This window comes from Dunckerocampus dactyliophorus, chromosome 14 (assembly GCF_027744805.1).
Source record: "Dunckerocampus dactyliophorus isolate RoL2022-P2 chromosome 14, RoL_Ddac_1.1, whole genome shotgun sequence".
In the NCBI taxonomy this organism is placed as follows: domain Eukaryota; kingdom Metazoa; phylum Chordata; class Actinopteri; order Syngnathiformes; family Syngnathidae; genus Dunckerocampus; species Dunckerocampus dactyliophorus.
In genome coordinates, this window is record NC_072832.1 from 17,876,205 (window position 1) to 17,894,851 (window position 18,647).

General features: G+C 39.4%; 1 protein-coding gene across 2 annotated transcripts in view; it reads right to left on the reverse strand.

Moving 5' to 3' along the window:
• The window catches only part of LOC129193950 (gamma-aminobutyric acid receptor subunit pi), an 81,405-nt gene that overhangs the window by 43,221 nt on the left and 19,537 nt on the right, over window positions 1-18,647 (reverse strand). For both annotated transcript variants that reach the window (XR_008573658.1, XM_054798774.1), the window contains exon 2: window positions 12,247-12,336. Coding sequence is in view for 1 of the 2 variants with exons in the window: in XM_054798774.1 (XP_054654749.1) it covers window positions 12,247-12,299 (53 nt within the window). In the remaining variant the exon portion in view is untranslated. The remainder of the gene's footprint in view (window positions 1-12,246; window positions 12,337-18,647) is intronic.

Below are 18,647 nucleotides of genomic sequence, written 5' to 3' on the forward strand. Positions count from 1 at the left end.
TTGCCCATGAAATAAGATTTGACAAGCTGCTGCTCTCATATGGCAGAGATTATTTGCTCACACATTAGGTGACGTTTGATCTTTTTTCTGTCAGCCACTTTAGCTCTAAGATGCAAAGGCAGGAAAGTCCTGAGTTCATGCAGTGGACTCTGTGGATTAACACTGATGTTTGCAATGAGCAATCCCTTCACATGGGACAGGAGAAAAAGACATTGACTGTCTTCACAATTCCACTGATTTGTACAGTATCTTTGAAAATGTGGGACAAAACATGGGAGAAGAACCAATGGCATATTAGCAAACGTGAATGCGATGTGTAAGTTCTGCCTTGTTATTTGTGTTCATAGCGCTATTTATTCAAAACTAACATGTAATTCATTCATTCATCAAATTTTCTATGCCGCTTAATCCTCATTAGTGTCGCGGGGTTACGCTGGAGCCTATTCCAGGTGACTTTGGCCAGGAGGCGGGGTACACCCTGGACTGGTCGCCAGCCAATCGCAGGGTCTAACATGTAATGTAATATGTAATTCTTCACACTGCAGGAATTTAAATACAGTAGCTACGTTTGCACGAGACACTCAGTTCATGAGACGAGACGATGCATGCGATTGGGTCTGCGACAAAAACACAAGATTTTAACATTACTTTTAAGAAAAGTCTAATGAAAAAAAATTGACAGTATATTGCAATCTGCTAATTAAATTTCTACTACGTTACACTCTTCTGCACTCTGTGTGTATGCTAGTGGCCCCGCCTCCACCCACCAAGACAAAGAGCTTGTATGACTGACAAAAGGACTCACTCCGTTCATGCCGTTGTTCTATGGAATAAACGTGCCCAGGTGCTGAAACCAATGCACAGAGTGAACCATTCCTGCCTTTTTCAAGGCAAGAGATGAGGAAAACAGACATGCATGCATATGGCAATATATTGAGGCCAGCAAAATTATCAAGTTCATTTCATTTATTGTGTGATTACGGTAATTTATTTATTTATTATCGTCCCAGGCCTAGTGCCCATGAGAGTTTTTCTTTTTTTTCTGAACGAGAAGTCTTTTCAGGTTTTGATTTTGTGAGATCTTGTGCCAACCCTAGTGGAAACTCTAATGCAAAGTCGTACTAATTGGAATTCTACCTACATTTTAAGCTATGTTATTCACACAAAACCTTGGCATCATTTTTAGGTGGAACAGCACATGAAATGTCAGCATATTAAGCGAAGACCTAAGCATTTTTGCTTACTCTGTGTTTTTGTTTTTGTTTTCCCTTTGGCTTTATGCAGTACTTATTGCAAAAGGACCAGACTCATCAATTGGTGTGAAGAGAAGGTGAAAGAAATCAGATGTACAGTAATCCCTCGTTTATTGCAAACAGTTAGTTCCAGACCCGACCGTGATAAGTAAATTTACGCAAAGTAGGATTCTTTATCTATAAACGGAATATTTTTGTACATATATATAATATATACAATAACACCATGCAGTCACCTTTATGTGTGTATTACCCAATTTAATACCAATATACCGGACATAATAAGAGAAAATAAGCCATTTAAGACATAAACAAGATTTTACTTGTGCGTGTTGCTGTAAATGTGTTCCGGTAGTGTGGAGCTTACACATGGAAGAATGATCCTTTTGTCCTTTTATCCTTTTTTCCCCCAAAATATCATTAAAAAATGAATTTTGAATAAAGCCACATTATGAAATTTTTTCGCAATTGAAGAAATTGTCCATGTGTCTTAATAAAATGACACGTTAATCAATGACATGACATTAATACCCCATGGATCAAGAATGCAGCACACTTATCACCCCTTCTAAACAGTTGTGTTCACAGCAGCTGGTTTGGGGGGGGGGGCTGCCCTGCCTAATTCAAATTAACCAGTCATCACCTCCTTACAGCGCTAGACTCTTATCATCAATGAGAAAGATACAAAAGAGCCTAGAATCAAAGTACACAGAGTCTATATAGCAGTTGCTGTGCCCCTCTTGAAAGTGAAATTTAAGCTTGTGTGCCTGGGAAATGAAACTTGAGTTTGTATCGAGACAGACTGGCTGGAGATGGTTCTAACTATGCTGATAGTGTGTCTGTTTACTATCTTCTCCTCTGAGTACTTTTCCATGAGTTGTATGTATGTGTTGTGCAACTCTGGTTTTGCTATGTGAGTCTGTGTGTGTCAAGAAGGTCTTTACTGAGCAGCTATTCGACCCTTAACCTAATATTTCAAACTTCTGAAGCAATTTCCACAATCAAGACCTTCCTATAACTCTCAATGAGACCACTGCCCCTGTCGACAGGTATTTTGGCCGACTCCTTTTGAGCAAACTGTTCCAGATCTCTCAGGTTTGATGGCGGCCTTCTCCAGACTGCATATTTCAGCTGTTTCCACAGGTGTTTAATTAGATTTAAACCAAGGCTCATAGAAGACCACTTCAGAATAATCCAATGTTTTGCCCTCAGAAATTCCTGAGCATTTTTGGCTGTGTGTTTTGGGTCAATGTCCTGTTGGAGGAACCGTGACCTGCGACTGACACCAAGCCTTCTGACACTGGACAACACATTTCAGTCCAAAATGTTTAGCTTTATGACCAATTATCTGCGGCAACCATGTAATGCTGATGTGGACTGAGATGATAGACTCAGTCCAACCCTCGAGTTTGATCAAAAATTCTGCCTTTTTGACTCTGTAGGAGCTTTATAAATAACACAGTTCTCCTTAAATGTTAGATGCTGCATGTCTAAATGATATTTAATGATATTAATAATGCATGAATCATTAGAAACTTGATCTGCTGAAGTAGAGTGAGCATTGCTAATCAAGTGGTTCATCTCATTCCAGCCTAATTAAGTTGCAGTCTTGCTTGTTTTGCAGTATCACCTCTTATATCCACACAGCCTTCAATCAATTAGACTAACAACAACTTCCCACAAATCTAATAGTTTGACAACAACTGAGAATTTTCCTGCAATCTTTACAGAGAATGCCTGTGATTATATTACTAATGTGCACTCGGTGGTGCTTTCACACAGCGCTGCTCTAAAAAGTCATTTGTCAATCTGACATAACAGTTTAACGTTGTGAGGTGTGAAAAATTGTATGTGTGTAAACAGAAAAATAGAGTCATACTGGTGAAATGCACCTTGACAAAAGATAATCGACAGAACGGACGGCTGTCTTAGCAATAAACAGTTCATGCTTTGATGACTGAAATTCAGCACTGTTGTTTTTCAGCAGCTAAAAACAGCTTCCAGCTTCCTGTAGTCCGCTGTGGCGCACGTCCAACATACTGTGAGGGGTGCTGGAGCCAAAGAATGACCTGAGGTGTTCTGTCAGATGTTTATAGATCCAAACTCCAGCTCACCTCCTAACGTAGTTATCGAAAGACACTGATCTGAGAATTAGCTACTCTGTGATAAATTGATCTAGGCATAGTCTCCTGAGCGAGCTCTACTCTGGTGCCTTCCTGATTATTCCGTACACCTGTCCATAATATAATTACAAATTCATGATCACAGTAGATCATGCTGCATGTCACCAAACCCTATAATTGTTTATCATACTGTATATAGGACGTAAAACATACAGTACAGCTGCAACAACTAACCGATTAATCGGTGGTTAATCGATTACCCAATTAATCATCAACTATTTTGGTAATAGATTTGTCATTTTTTTATTTAAATAAATAAATATCCTCTGATTTCAGCCTCTCAAATATCAATATTTTTAAAAATCTGATTCATCGATTAATTGGAAAAATAATCGACTGATTAATCGGTTATTAAACTAATCATCACTTGCCATATATCTGTAATCAAACATATTGCTCTTATTTTTTTATACAACTTGAAAACCTTTTAAATTGTGTGATCATTGACTATTTCTCCGATAGCAATACCGTCCCAGGAACCGAAGAAATAGTTTTTACAGCGTGTGCCCCGATTGTGGCCACAACTTTATGTCCCGAGGCATCACTGTATGAAAAATCTGATTTTATAAACATAATAATGCTGTATGCAAGATATATATACAGTACATTACGTTCCTGAGACCCCCAGCGAATGGCAAAATACAGCAAATACTGGTTACACCCATAAAAAGCTCTAAAAATACTAAAAATATTACACACTCTAAGCCAGTGGTCGCATGCGGCTCTGCAGCTCCCTTGTTGCGGCTCACACGCCAAGCTCTGTGATTTTTTTTTTTTAACTCCAAAGCAGAGAAAATGTGCGTTTTCAAAAAAGTAAGTACGTGAAAACACCTACACTGCTTTCTGACTGCTGATTGGATGAGCAAGGGAAGACGGAGGAGGGCAAGCGTGACAATGACACATGAAAAAGACGTCTTGAGCGAGTGCTAACCCCGAGGTAAGCTATGCATAGCTATGAATTCATCATATCATATATATATATATATATATATATATATATATATAATATATCCACTCTAAATGGATATATTCCTTTGCCATCACTGCCAATGACGCTGGCTTACCCACCCGTGTGCTTGATATGTGGCGAGAAACAACAGAAAATGTAACGTTGAAAGATATTTTCAAAACAAGCACACAGCCTTTTCTGAAAAGTACTCAACCGCAGATGGGTGGAAGGGAAAGATTCCGGAACTACTACGGAAGGTTGAGCGGAGTAAACATACTTTCAACAAGTGCATGAAGACTCCAAACTGAACTACAGCTGCCAGTGTTGTAGCTGACTCGCTGCACTGGAGAGTGTAAGGAGGAGGAAGCCATTCACAGACGGAGAATACATGAAAGAGTCGTTCATAAAAACACAGCATCTATTCTCCGAATAAAAAAAAAAAAAAACAAGAAATTATTCAAAAATGGCTCTTTTGATGCCAAAGGTTGCCGACCTCTGCTCTAAGCCCAATAATTATGCCCCTTACACTTGTTAAACACATTTTAAATTGTAAAATGTATCGGTACTCACTTCTAATGAATGATAATAAAACACCACAAGAAACTACAGCTCATTTAGGTAAATATTAAAGTGCTCAGCAGTTGGCTACATTCAGACCTCACACCAACACTACAATGTTGTATTTTATCTACACATAATACACCAACATTTTTATGCTGCTCTTAGCCAGGTCCTTTAACTTGCTAGCAAAAAAACCCCACTTCGTCTTCTGCTTGTCTTTACATGCAGCGTACACTACTGTATCTACTGGTATTTCATAAATTGCCACCTACTGGTCACACTTTTGTTAACACGTATCATTCCAAACGTGTACTGCGGTCTGTATGCTGTAGGTTGCATACTACGCTTTAATATTAGGGCTACAACTAGCTAACACGCTTGTTGTTTTGATGAATCACGTAATCGGTGAGGCCCTAGACCAGCACCCCACGACCACATGAGGTGCCCGCAAGCCTGCTTTTCCTTCAGGTTTTAAGTTAATAATGTAAGAACACTAGAAAAAAATGCATTCTGAAATACAAAATGTGAGTTGTGGATACCAGCATTTTGTTAATGCTCTGGTAAAACAAGCATATTCGGTTTGGGTTGAAATAAGTTATGAAAATACATACATACACACAAAAATGAGTACCTCTTGGTCATTTTCATTTTGTAAAAGTAGCTCTCACTAGAAAAAACGTTGGAGACCACGGCCATAGATGGACCAAATCAATATGAACCAAACACAGTGAGCAGTTTGGTCAGCAACATATCAGAAAGGAGGCAAAAAGTCCAAAGTCAAAGCTGATGTGTTTGAATATGTTGTTTTGCCTAAAACACAAAGATAATAGTTCTGCTTTCATGGATGACTAAGGAATTTCAAAATGTCCCCACCTGAATGTATAAAATCTGAGGATATTTACATTTTTAAATCACAAAACGATTAACTGAAGACCAAAATACTGGTCCATTAATCGGATAATGGATAATGATTAATTGTTGCTGCTCTATTTTGATAAATTATTACAGTCTTAGGGTGAATGACATGAGTTTCCTGTGAAAAAACAGCATATATATCACGAGAGAGAGAATATGATATTAAACTAAATTTGAGATGTAATTCATAAAATGATCAATAATTTTTAATTGCTATAAACAGTGAACTGCAACTGCAACAAAAACAGCTGCAACTTTAGCAACTCTTCCAGTGTGTGGCGGAAATTGAATTTATCGACCGTGTTTCTTTTTTGTCAAACTAAGCCTGTGTGCACAATATCATTGAGGAACCTCCTCCAAAGCTCCAGGGACCAATTAAAAGAGAAAGTAAAAATCTGGTGCTTTGGCCAAGACTCTTAATACCATGAAAATACTTGCTGGTGTCATTTTAATTAATTTATTCAAACCAAATATCGTATTTGTGCCTTCCTTTGAGCTTTTAATAGCTAGATTATGTGGAAAATTGGATTTAATAAGGATGCACTGCAGGCCTTATAGCTAATTAAGTTAAATAGGGAGTCTTTTTGTTTTGTTTGCAGTCTTGCAAATCTGAGCCCACATGCAAAATGATTGTGTCATATTTGACAGCCTTACTTTCTGCTTGTGGAATAGTGTTGGTTGATATAGTAGGTATGGTCTCTCAGTGAGAGGTGCATGTGTGAACGTGTGTACAGCACCTGGCTGTGTATGCGATATGCGATATGCGATACGAGACTGGATGTTGTGTGCTATATTATTAACGCCTAACAGTCATGTCCAGAATTATTTGAACAACAACAGAGTTTTTAGATTTCAGTCAACCTCTGTTTGCAGGTGTTGAAAAGTAGATTTGAAATTTGCCATAACTGTCAATTTAAGTATTGTAAAGGCTTTTTTTTTAAATTTTTCTTCCTGGTTCTTCTAACCTGTAATACAGAACAATCCACCAATCAAATTAGTACAGTATGTGTTTGATCATGTTATACAAGGAACCCTCCTTTGAAACTTCAATATCACGGAATAATGAGGTCGGAAATGAGAAAATCCCTCACTGATACTGATAGTCGTGGTGTCAGTGATACCATGACTAATCGCTGTGAAAATTGAAATGGCAGAGAATCCCAACAGAGGGAAGATATTGTTCCAGATAGGGGACCTACAATTAAGGCTAATGAATATGGAAAAAGGGGCGTTCAGTCAGCTTTGCAGCAGAAATGAAAAGCAGAAAAGCTCAATCTTGGCTTCACACTGGTAAGACAAGGCAATTTCTTTCAAGCTGTTGCATTTGAAGAGAATCCAAAATGCCTCAGTATTAAAATTTGAAGATTAAAGTTTTGATCCTGTTAGGCAGAAAATTATGAAGCTACAAAAAAATGTCATACATACACTATTTATTTGAACATCTTGCATGCATTTTTTTTTAGCTCATGTTGAGTTATGTGCAGTCGGTAGTCCTCAGGTTAAAGACGCCTGTGAGTCTAATTTGTAACTCATAACTAAATTAACACCGAAATCACTCACACTGTACAGCAAACACATGAAAGACATATAACATACGGATATAAAAAGACATAACAACATTTTACTTTTGTCTCTGTGGTTGTCTTGCACACTGGAAGGGGCATTGCAAGGGAAGGAGAGACAGCCTTATTGGGAGGTGGAAGTCTCAAGACACTCCTGATCAAAATTTTAAGACCAGCTGAAAAATTGCATGAACGTACATTTTGTACTGTTGCATCTTAAGGAGGTTCTAAGTAGAGCTTCAAAATGCAAAAAGAAGAAATAAGAGTGAGACAAAAAAATGCAGCCATTTCCTGCAAACAACAATTACATTGAAAAAGGTTTAAGAAAACAGCCTTTAAAAGCCAAATTTGGGCAAAAACATGGATTGAATTTTCTTCTGTCAGGTATCCACACTGTCATGATCTCTTGCTCACACTGAAATGTTTTCGGGTCAAAACGGCAAAGTATTGTATTGTCTGACCCTCTCATCCACATGGGAACAGTGTTCTGGGTGCCTTGAAACTGTATTTTCTAAAAACGGCTTCCAGAGTGGGAATATCTTAAAACAGTGGCTTGTCGTTGCCGTGTAAACAGGTAATACGAGAATGATGACGTCACTGACCAAAAGTGAGCTTTGAAGACAAGCCGACATGTCTGAATATTTCGAGTACCATGACTCACCGCAGTCGACATTCTCCCAGTATTTTCTTGTCCTATGCTCCCAAAATGACGTACATGTAATTCCACGAGCCTTGAGAAGCTAAAGACGACGGACTTATGCGCATCCGTTCTTTCTTCTTCTATGGTTTGGTGTGTCACGTGGTTCCGTCCGCATGTCTGTTCACAGCGCCACACATAGTTGTGCCTTGTGTATTAGATCGTTTTCACTCTGTTATCCGTTCCCGTCTGGATGCAACCATTTACTAAACCAGCACAGTGTGGATGCAACTTGAATGGCAAAGGCAAAAAAGCTTTCTCTCTTTAAACACGGTCTGATTATTGAGCTGCATAATCAAGGCCTCTCGCAGGGTGCCATTTCTGCTGAGGTTGGACGCAGTTAGACAGTTAATTGAAACTTCTGCAAAGATCCTGAGGGTTATGGAACAAAAAAGTCAAGTGGTAGACCCAAAAAAATATCAACGGCCCTGAGCCAAAAGATCCGATTGGCTGTCTGTCAACACACAGGATGATCCTTGGCCCAAATGATGGTTGTTACTGGTGCCGAGTGCAGTCCAATAATCATCAGACGGCATCTGCGAAAAGGGTTATTAGAAAAACGTCTTCAAGAGCCTCGTCTCCTTCAACACCACAAAATCGCCTGCCTGGAATTTGCACGAGAGCGCCAAACATTGGACAGGTGGAAGAAAGGTGGAAGAAAGTTGTGAAAAAATGTCACCTTGACAGTCTTGATGGCTTCCAGTATTACTGGCATGACTAGGAGATCCCACCTGAGATGTCTTCCGCATGGCACAGTGGAGGGGGTGTCATCGTGATCTGGGGTGCTTTATCCCTCAGTAGAACAATGGAGCTTCAGGTTGTGCAGGGGTGTCAAACGGCAGCAGAATAACGTCACTCCTTTGGACCATGCTGCGTGTTCCCCTGATCTAAATCCAACTGGGAACATTTGAGGATGGATGGCAAGGGAAGTTTACAAACATTTGTCCTCTTTTACATATGTTAGGGGGATTATGTTTGGGTGTTTTTTAGCTATGGTCTCCTGCGATTGGCTGGCGACCAGTCCAGGATATACCCCGCCTCACACCCAAAGTCCACAATGCCTCAGACAACCACCAAAAAGGTAACACTATACATTGGACCTGCTGCTACTGCTGCTGTGCTTTTACTTTTGAGAGCCTTTCGGATCCAACAGTGCATAATGTGAATTATTAAAATTTTTCAACTAATTGTAAAATTTTCATGAGGAGTGTTACCACATTTACCATCCGACGCAGCATCAGGAGCAACTGGATGTTCTGTATCTTGCCCAAGGACACTTCAAGATTCAAGAGATTCAAGATTCAAGAGAGTTTTATTGTCATGTGCATAGTAAAACAGGCAGTTATGCCATGCAATGAAAATCTTATTCTGTTCATTCTCCCAAGAAAAGAAAGAAAACACAAGAAAGAATAAGAATAAGAACATAAACATAAACATATATACCAATAAATTCAGCAGCAACAAAAAGAAGAGACATTAATACAAATAAATATACAAATAAATAAGTAATAAATAAATAAAGTGCTATGAGTGTGTGTTGCGTGCGGCGTGTGTGAGTGCTTCGTTGAGAAGCCTGATGGCCTGTGGGTAAAAGCTGTTTGCCAGCCTTGTGGTCCTGGACTTCAAACTCCTGTAGCGTCTGCCTGACGGTAGGAGTGTGAATAATGAGTGTTGTGGATGTGTGCTGTCCTTGATGAGGTTGTGTGTTCTTCGTAGGACTCTAGATTTATAAATGTCTTGCAGTGAGGGGAGGGCTGCCCCAACAATGTTCTGTGAGGTCTTGATCACCCGCTGGAGTGCCTTCCTATCACGTGTTGTACAGTTACCGTACCAAACAGTGATGGAGGCGGTAAGGACACTTTCGATAGTGCATCTGTAGAAGCAACTCAGGATTGTGGTGGACATGCCAAATTTCCTCAGTCTCCTCAGGAAGTACAGTCTCCTTTGGGACTTCTTCAGAATTTGTTGGGTGTTGTGAGACCAGGTGAGGTCCTCGCTGATGTGTGTGCCAAGGAACTTGAAGGTTTTCACCCTCTCCACCTCAGTCTCATCAATAAACAGGGGTCTATGCGGCTCCTTTTCCCTTCAACATGGTCACGGGATGACGGAGGATCTAGCCAGCAACCTTCAGGTTAGAAGACCTGAAGCCACCTGCGCCAAGCTGCCCAGTGCTGTACAGTATTCATCTTTTATGTGAGTGTGTTCGGAACCACAAAGCGTCATACCACGGAATGCAATGACCACAAAATGTGTCTTTCAGCACTTTGTGTTAGAACATTGATGAGTTTTGTTTGTATTTTAAATGCACTTTACCAACTGCCTGGGTCTATTTGCTATGATTTAAACATTCCTTTGGAAGAACAAAGGTGACTTTATGATCAGCCTTTTAAAATGAGAAGTTTTTTCAATTTTGCAAAACATACTGTATACTTCAAAGACCTTAATAATTGATATGTCCTTCGCCCGTTCCCTGTTTGTAGTGCTGTTTGCGGTACTATTTGGAAACATTCTATCCATCTTCTCAGGGCACTGAATTGCTCGCAAAAACTTAGTTCATACACAATCTGAACAGTTCAGTTCAGATACTCTTCAGAATACAAAGACATGGATGAATGAGAATATTCACAGGTATTCTATTCATATAACATGTGCTATGAAACCCATCACTCATACTGCATATACCGGTAGTCGTCACTCGTTTATTGCGGTTAACTGGTTCCAGACTCGACCGGAATAAGTGAATTTCCGCAAAGTAGGATTCATTATACAGCCTCGTAGACATGGAATAACGCCCCTATGATTACCTTTACACTGCTACAGCAATAATTTAATAAATGTTTCTTTAAAAGAAAAGCTGCAACAGTGCATCGTCTGTTAAAGTTTCAGATGTTCTTGTTACTGTTGTAGCTGGCATTGGGAATTGCTTGATTTTGTCACACAATTCCCCTTTTTGTTTACCTTTGAGTACATTCTCTGCAGCAGAAGAACTCCTTCACAACTTTCCCGTCAGTGAAGGATTTTTGGTTTTGCCCCACGAGCAACACAATCCTTAGTGAACACCCATTAGCAAGTTCATGTGCTGTTAATGAAAGGGTCTCGCTTAGATTTTTCATTAAGGGCTAAGCTGTGTTATTTTTACATGCTCTCACATCATACTTCCATCAGATACTTCCACTCAAATGATTTGTGTTTTGTCGGGCAGTGGCGCTACAGTTTCATACGAGACACGGTGATTTGGCACTGGATTCTGGAAGAATGAACATACTGTCTCTTGGTCCGTCCATTCATCTTTAAATGTTCGGTTTTCTCTATCAACTTTTCTTATTTTTCAGCAAGCCGTGTTTCGCTCATTCACGTCTCCGCAAGCAAGCAAACCATTTCATTGCCTCATTTTGAGTGAGGTCACTGCGTTTGCCGTCACATAGCTGTAATAACTCAAGTCACTAGGCCCGCAATCTTCCGCTGCGATCGCTCCGTGAAGATGATTATATGTTGTTATTATAGGATATTTCCCATTCACTTAAATTTCTCATGGGTTCGTGAAGGGCCATCACTGGTTCCGTATCCGGACCGCCATTTGGTGATGGCTGCCGCTGCCGCTATATTATGCGAGTCAATTCAGTTACAGCACATGCAGCAAGGAATCAGCTATTGCCTCACCTTAATTTGATATGAATTGAAGGAAAAAGGGTAATAAAGTGTGATTCATAACATACATTCTGGGTGAACATGGTGGCAACAGAAGATCTGACACAGTGAGAAGAGTAGAGGCTTCTTTTCATGGTAAGGGAAAAATGTAGGGCAACAAATCCCACCATTCCCATGTGACCTCTGCCGGTATGTCTGCATATCTGATCTGCTGAGGCTTAATCAGATGTGCTTAGCAACATCGAGAATGCATTAATGGAATTTTAATGGCTATTGTCTGAAAAATGGCGCTGGCTGTCAATGTGCATAGTTCACACAAAAAGACACAGCCACTTCCGACTGAATCACCTCGCACAAAGCTTTTGGTGTTGCTACAAATTACAATCAGACATAAACTAATTATGTTTTTTGCTTGTTAAGATAGCTTTGCGTCTTCAGATCCCAGCGGTTGTATTTCTCCTTCTGTAAGCGATCTTACCTGCTAATGAGGAGGACTGAGAAGAGGTTCCCTGCAGATACAAATGGACCCATGGCTGGAGAGGAAGTGGGGGGGCTGAGTAGAGTTTATCTGAAATCAAAAAAACCCACCACAATCAGTAACATGCAGTTTAGGTTGCTGCAAGACAAAATGAATGGCTTTTGTTCCTTTTAAAAATTAACACTCTTTTATGCATCTCAAAAATGATGCAAGTTGATTATTTTCTTAGTCGACTAATCTGAAACGTTTTGTTCTGTTTAAGCGAGTAATCGGTTACGCCCTGGACCAGGGATGTCCAAACCTTTTCCACCGAGGGGCACATAGAGAAAATAGAAAAGATCCAAGGGCCACTTTGATATTGTGTATTTTTGCTGATGGTCCAAATATTTCAACTGTTTTAAATAATCTTTGTAAATTTTCTTTTCATAATACTGTATTGTTTTTCATGAGAATACATCTTCGATCTCTTAATAGTTTGACTTTATTCTTTTAAAATTACTGCTGATTTTCCATTTTTGCTGTTTTTTTTTTTTAGTTTTCTTGTTAAATTATATTTTTAACAAACTATGGGCCAATAGAAAAAAAAAAAAAAAAACGCCGCGGGCTGCAAACGGCCCCTGGGTTGCGCTTTGGAAGCCAATTCAATATTAACCAAACACAGTTAGTGGTTTTGACCGCAACATATCAGAAAAGAAGCAAAAACGTTGATCGCTGTTTTCCAAAGTCAAAGGTGATGTGTGTGAATATCTTCTTTTCCCTAAAACATAAAAAATATTCACTTTTGAGAGACTCAAATCAGAGGATATTTACATTTTTAAATAAAAACATGATCAATCGAATACCAAAATAGTTGTGGATTAAGAGGCGAACCGATTAATCATGGATTCATCGATTGATTGTTTCACCTCTCGATGCAAAATCAAGTGGAAATTAAAACATCACAGATGAAATTGGGCATTTTCAATCTTTGCAATCTTTCTTTTGAAATTTAGTTTAGTACAGAGGTAACCCTATCTGATCACCTCAAAGGCCCCTCCATCTTTCTGGCTTCACCATGGTGACATGCCTTTGGGATATTCTCTATACACTATAATGACAGCTTGTTAATGACTTCCCCCTGTGAAGACTGGGAGGCTCCAAGCTGCAGACTTGGTTGAAAAGCAATAAGGGACATTGCAGTTTCCGTCAGAGAGGGTCTCTTTGTTTCCCTCATCTCTCAGCACTTGAAGATGAAAGGAGACAGAAGCTCTTAAGAGACTAGCACCTTCACCATTGGGAATCCTGCGGAAGGCAAACTAGGCTAAGGAAATATTTAATTATGTTACCTCATAAAAGCAATGGGAGCACCTCTGTATGTCTGTTGCCTTGTTGGCTTTAGTTTTGGTTAGATAATGCTTGTGCAGTTTGTACGGGGCAAATAAAAACAATCAAATATTAATTCTAGTCTCTAAGGTCAGTCAACATGCTCGCTGATGCGAGCAGTTACAGCTCTAATGTCAAACACAGCTGAGGTCAGGCTCTTTTTTTACATTTTACTTGAAACAGTGATTCTATTATTTCCTATAAGAAAAATAATTTACGAATAAATATTTTTTTAAAAGCACTATGAGACCTTGCACTGTATTACAGTAACACTGGATTATTTTCTAGCACAATGAGCGTCGATGTGCATAAATAAGCTAAGTGTTCACAACCTCTGCAGCAATGCACTCCAGAAAACAAAAATATGACAGGTAGACGGAAAAAGCTACACTGTACATTGTCATTGTCTACCAAAAATCCTGAAGGAGAATGTCCGGCCATTTGTTTGCGACCTTAAGCTGAAAGGAACTTGGGTTCTGCAGCAGGACAATGTTCCAAAACACACCAGCAAGTCCACCTCTGAATGGCTGAAGAAAAACAAAATGAAGACTTTGGAGTGGCCTGGTCAAAGTCCTGACCTGAACCCTATTGAGATGCTGTGGCATGACCTTAAAAAGGCAGTTCATGCTGGAAAACCCTCAAGTGTGGCTGAATTACAACAATTCTACAAAGATGTGTGGGCCAGTTATTGCTGCTAAGGGTGGCCCAACCAGTTATTAGCTTTAGGGGGCAATCTCTTTTTCACACGGGGCCATGTAGGTTTAGATTTTTTTTCTCCCTTAATAATAAAAAGTTTCACTTAAAAACTGCATTTTGTGTTCAGTTGTGTTGTCATTGACTAATAATTAAATGTGTTAAATGTGTGTATCAATGTCAGATATGCTATGTGAGCAGCCGCCTTGCATCCACGGAGGTCGGGAGAACCAAAGTGTACAGATGGAGGAGTCGCCTGCCGCGGGAGGAGCCGCTGCCGTGGCTGGGCAATGTACACAATGTACTTTTAAACTTGCGACACACGCAAGGGTCACGCACTCCTCCTCTGCCTTGCCCTTGCGACGTGGCTACCCGCAAGATTTTCCTGCGTGCACGCAGAAAATAATTAACATCCCAGTTTTCTTCCGGGCTTTGCGTGCTGTCTGCGGGTTTCAAAATCCGTGCGGGTCATGTGTGTGTCTCTTGCGATTTTCCCCATTTTTGCAGCCAGTACATACAGCAGGAGCATGTATGCTGGGAAGCAAGGCCCGCTTTAGCAACATCAGGAAACTGATGAGCACATCGGGGAAATGTCTTTCCTCCGATTTCGCTATACTGATGAGTGCAGCCGCCAACTATCATCGATCAGAAGTGCTGTTACCTCCAGGTAGTTATGTCCAGTCATCTCCTGTCAGTGCAACAAATGTGTGTAGCTTTGGCCAGCTGGTCCAACTTCGCTCATTTCATGTCCATAAAGTTTGTGAATTCTTGTGACGACAGTTCCCCTTCAAAGTGCTCTACTGTATATAATGGGCAACCTGTGGCTGTCTCTGTGAGGTCCAGAAGCCCCTCGTTTTCAACTATATAATACATAAATAATATATACAGGATCTTAGCTGTTCCCAGGATTGCACTCATCTGGATGGAGATGTTCTTGGTATCTGCTGGAACAATACACCCAGCTTGGGGGTTACTGCTCCTCATGTCTCAATCACTACTGGCACCACTGTTGCCTTCACACACTACATTTTCTCTAGCTCTTCCCTCAGTCCTTAGTATTTCTCCAGCTCTTTGTGTTCCTTTTTCCGAATGTTGCTATCACTGGAGATTGCGACATCTATCACCACCGGTGTTTTTCCATTACCACTTTGTCAGGCTGGTTGGTCATCACCAACTTGTATGGATCTGGAGGTCCCACAGGATCTCCTGGTTGTTCTCAACCACTTTCAGTGGTGTCTGATGTCCTGGCTCTGGGACCGCCAGTCCTTATTTGGTACAGATGCTCAAGGCCACTATGCAGGGTCTTATCTAAGGACCTATCTGGATGTTGCTATTCACCCTGATTGCTCCCCTCGTACCCACAGCCGGCGGTGTTACCCACTGAGCTATCCTTCTACATATCTATTGAAAGACGTTGCTGGAAATGTACTTTGTTTATCTTGAAATCAGTTGTAATGTATCCTGCAATCGGTGGGAGAATACCACAAAGTTTTCAAGGGTTGCTGGGCATAGAAAAGTTTCGTAAGAGCAGATCTACGTCAAATCCATATCCACCTAATTAAGTTCCTTGATTGATACAGATGAAAAGTGCTTCTTATCAGGTGATCAACTTAGCAAGACTATTGACAATCAAACCTGTTTTCCTTGCAATCAATACTAGAAGCGCTGATATTAAAGCGCCACGACCTCGAAGCTTGACCAACTGACAGAGAGTGTCCCTTGAGTCGTATCAGGAAGACCGAAAAATCAATGTGATGAGGCAGCTCAATAGCGCATACTGTAAACAGTCAGAGCAGGAGGGAAGAACTTTTCCCTACTGAAATATCTTTCAAGCTCTTTAAACGTGAAGGTAGTTTTTAAATCAATATTTGTGCAATAGGGTATACATGTAATTAATCATCTGTAACTGTCAAGAGAGAACAAACCCGCGAGGGTGGGGGCACCATTACGATTCGGAGAGGTGGGCCATTCCTTTGATGCCATAGAGACTCAAACTGTAATAATACATTCCTGTATGAACATATTTATTCAGATGCTAGCTTAAACTGTATTGATTCAACCTTGGTCCATGTTCTACCTGTTTGATATTATTGTTTTTACAGTTTAAGATTTAGTCTAATAACTCATTGCATTTTCAATCTAATAGCTTCTCATAGAAGGCCTTCTTGACACACACTCACATAGCACAACTACAGTTGCACAACACTCACAGATAACCCATGGGAAAGAATTGGGAAAGACACAATAGATGGATTGTTTTACTCACACAACCATAATGTTCATTTCTACACAAACTTAACTTTCACTTACTAGAGGGGTGCTATATGTCTGGGATCTTTCCTCGATCTTCCTCATTGATGATGATAGGAGTCCAGTGCAGTAACCAAATATATTGTTCTTATTTTTTACTGTGATTTGAAAAGATCTTCAATTGTGTGGTCAAAGAACCAGGAAGAAAGGCTTAAGAGAAAAAATAGCTTTTACACACCCCTTTCCAAAGTTTGGTGGGAAAAAAATACAGCCTAATTTTCTCTGTCCAACTATGTACTTCTTCATGATGTGAAAATAACTGTTGTGAAAAAACGTATATACTTATAGAACTATCACGACCCTGGGGGCCGCCATGGTCCACTGCAATTAAGTCAAGCCGCTGCACTGAGAGATAAGCCTCACTAGTTGCTAGCTGAGTCTACTATCTGTGAGTATCCCTTTAACTACACATGGTTCCTTGCAATTTTAAACTCTAAAGCTATGGACGACCAAATGGGACAGAATGAAATAAATAGTAATACTATATTATTATTATTATTATTATTATTATTATTACAAAATTGTTAATTAAATGTGTAATTAATTAATTAAATAAATAAATAGACCATTAAAAATTTTTTTATTGTTGACCCATTTTGTGGTCCCTGAAACATATAATTGTTATAATTAATTATGAAATGCACATTATTTTTCAGTTTTGGGTAACTTTGCCTTTTGATTTTTCCTCTGGCACGTATACTTACCTTTGCACCATTCCAAGCTATTCATTGGACTTGATCAACTTGAATTTCAATAAATAATTGGAAAAATTGGGGGGGTTTCACACGTTGGACCGGTAGTGCAATTATTTTATCAATTATTTATGTAAGTATTTAATTATTTAATTAGTCAATCAATTATTTAATTTTTTAATTTAATAATTTAGTTAATTATTTTGCTATTTAATTATTTCATGGAGTTGCAACACGCAAATTCCTTTCCAAACACGTCGGATACGAAGAACATACATCGGGAATTGGTGAGAGATATTTTAAACCTCGTGGATTACGTGGAAGCGGGATCTGGTGACCCAGAGTTCGTAGCAGTAAAGACAGAGGAATTTATTTAAGTTGTTGGAATTATTTCCGCACTTTATGACCAATATATTGACCGGAGAGTGACTGAAAATTTAGAGGAAGTAACCCAGCACTTCTCCACCAGGGTTCAACAGGGTGTTTGGCATTTGATATATCGACTACAGTTCTAGAGCACCGGGTTCTTTCTGGTACACCAGCTCGTCAAATTGCAGCGATGTTCGGAGTGTCAATGAAGACTAATAGAGGGCGCATGAAACAAAGCAGTCTAAGGTATTTACACTAAATTCAGGAGTTTTTAGTTTATGAGCATGTCAGTACTGTATGTGGGATTAAATTATGGAATGGATTAAGACGTCAAACAATGTAATATCATGAGCCAGTTTAAAATGTATATTGTAGTTAGTGTTTACAAAGTATAAGGAAGAAGAACACTCTACTGAATCTTACTGCTAAACAATTCATGAGCTGTCAACTTTTCATGATACAAGTTTATGCCAAGCAATGCTTATGTCATACTTGCTCCTGCATTTACTATTTATTATTCAGTATTATTACAGTATTATATATTATGTACTAATTTATTGCCAAACAATGTTTCTGTACACTATAAATCCTTAATTACCTACTGATACTTTACTGAGGGTACCTACTTTATATACTTACATATCTGTTAAGGTCTTCATGCTTATTTATATTGTTGTAATATCGATATACATACACACTGTTAACTCTACTATTACACATCCTTATCATTTTCTTTTATCATTTCAAAAAAATTGGTAACTGATATCACGGGAAGTGAACAAATGTATTAGTAGTTGATGTGCAACAGAACAGGGGTAGGTCAGATTAATATCGACTTCCTACTCCTTTTCAGACATGCTCAATTGTTAAAGTGTACACATGTGATGTACTACAATGGATGCTCCAAATAAACGAAAACCATTATAATCACCATTACCACTTAATGACTAACCACTATTTCTTCAAAATAAGTGT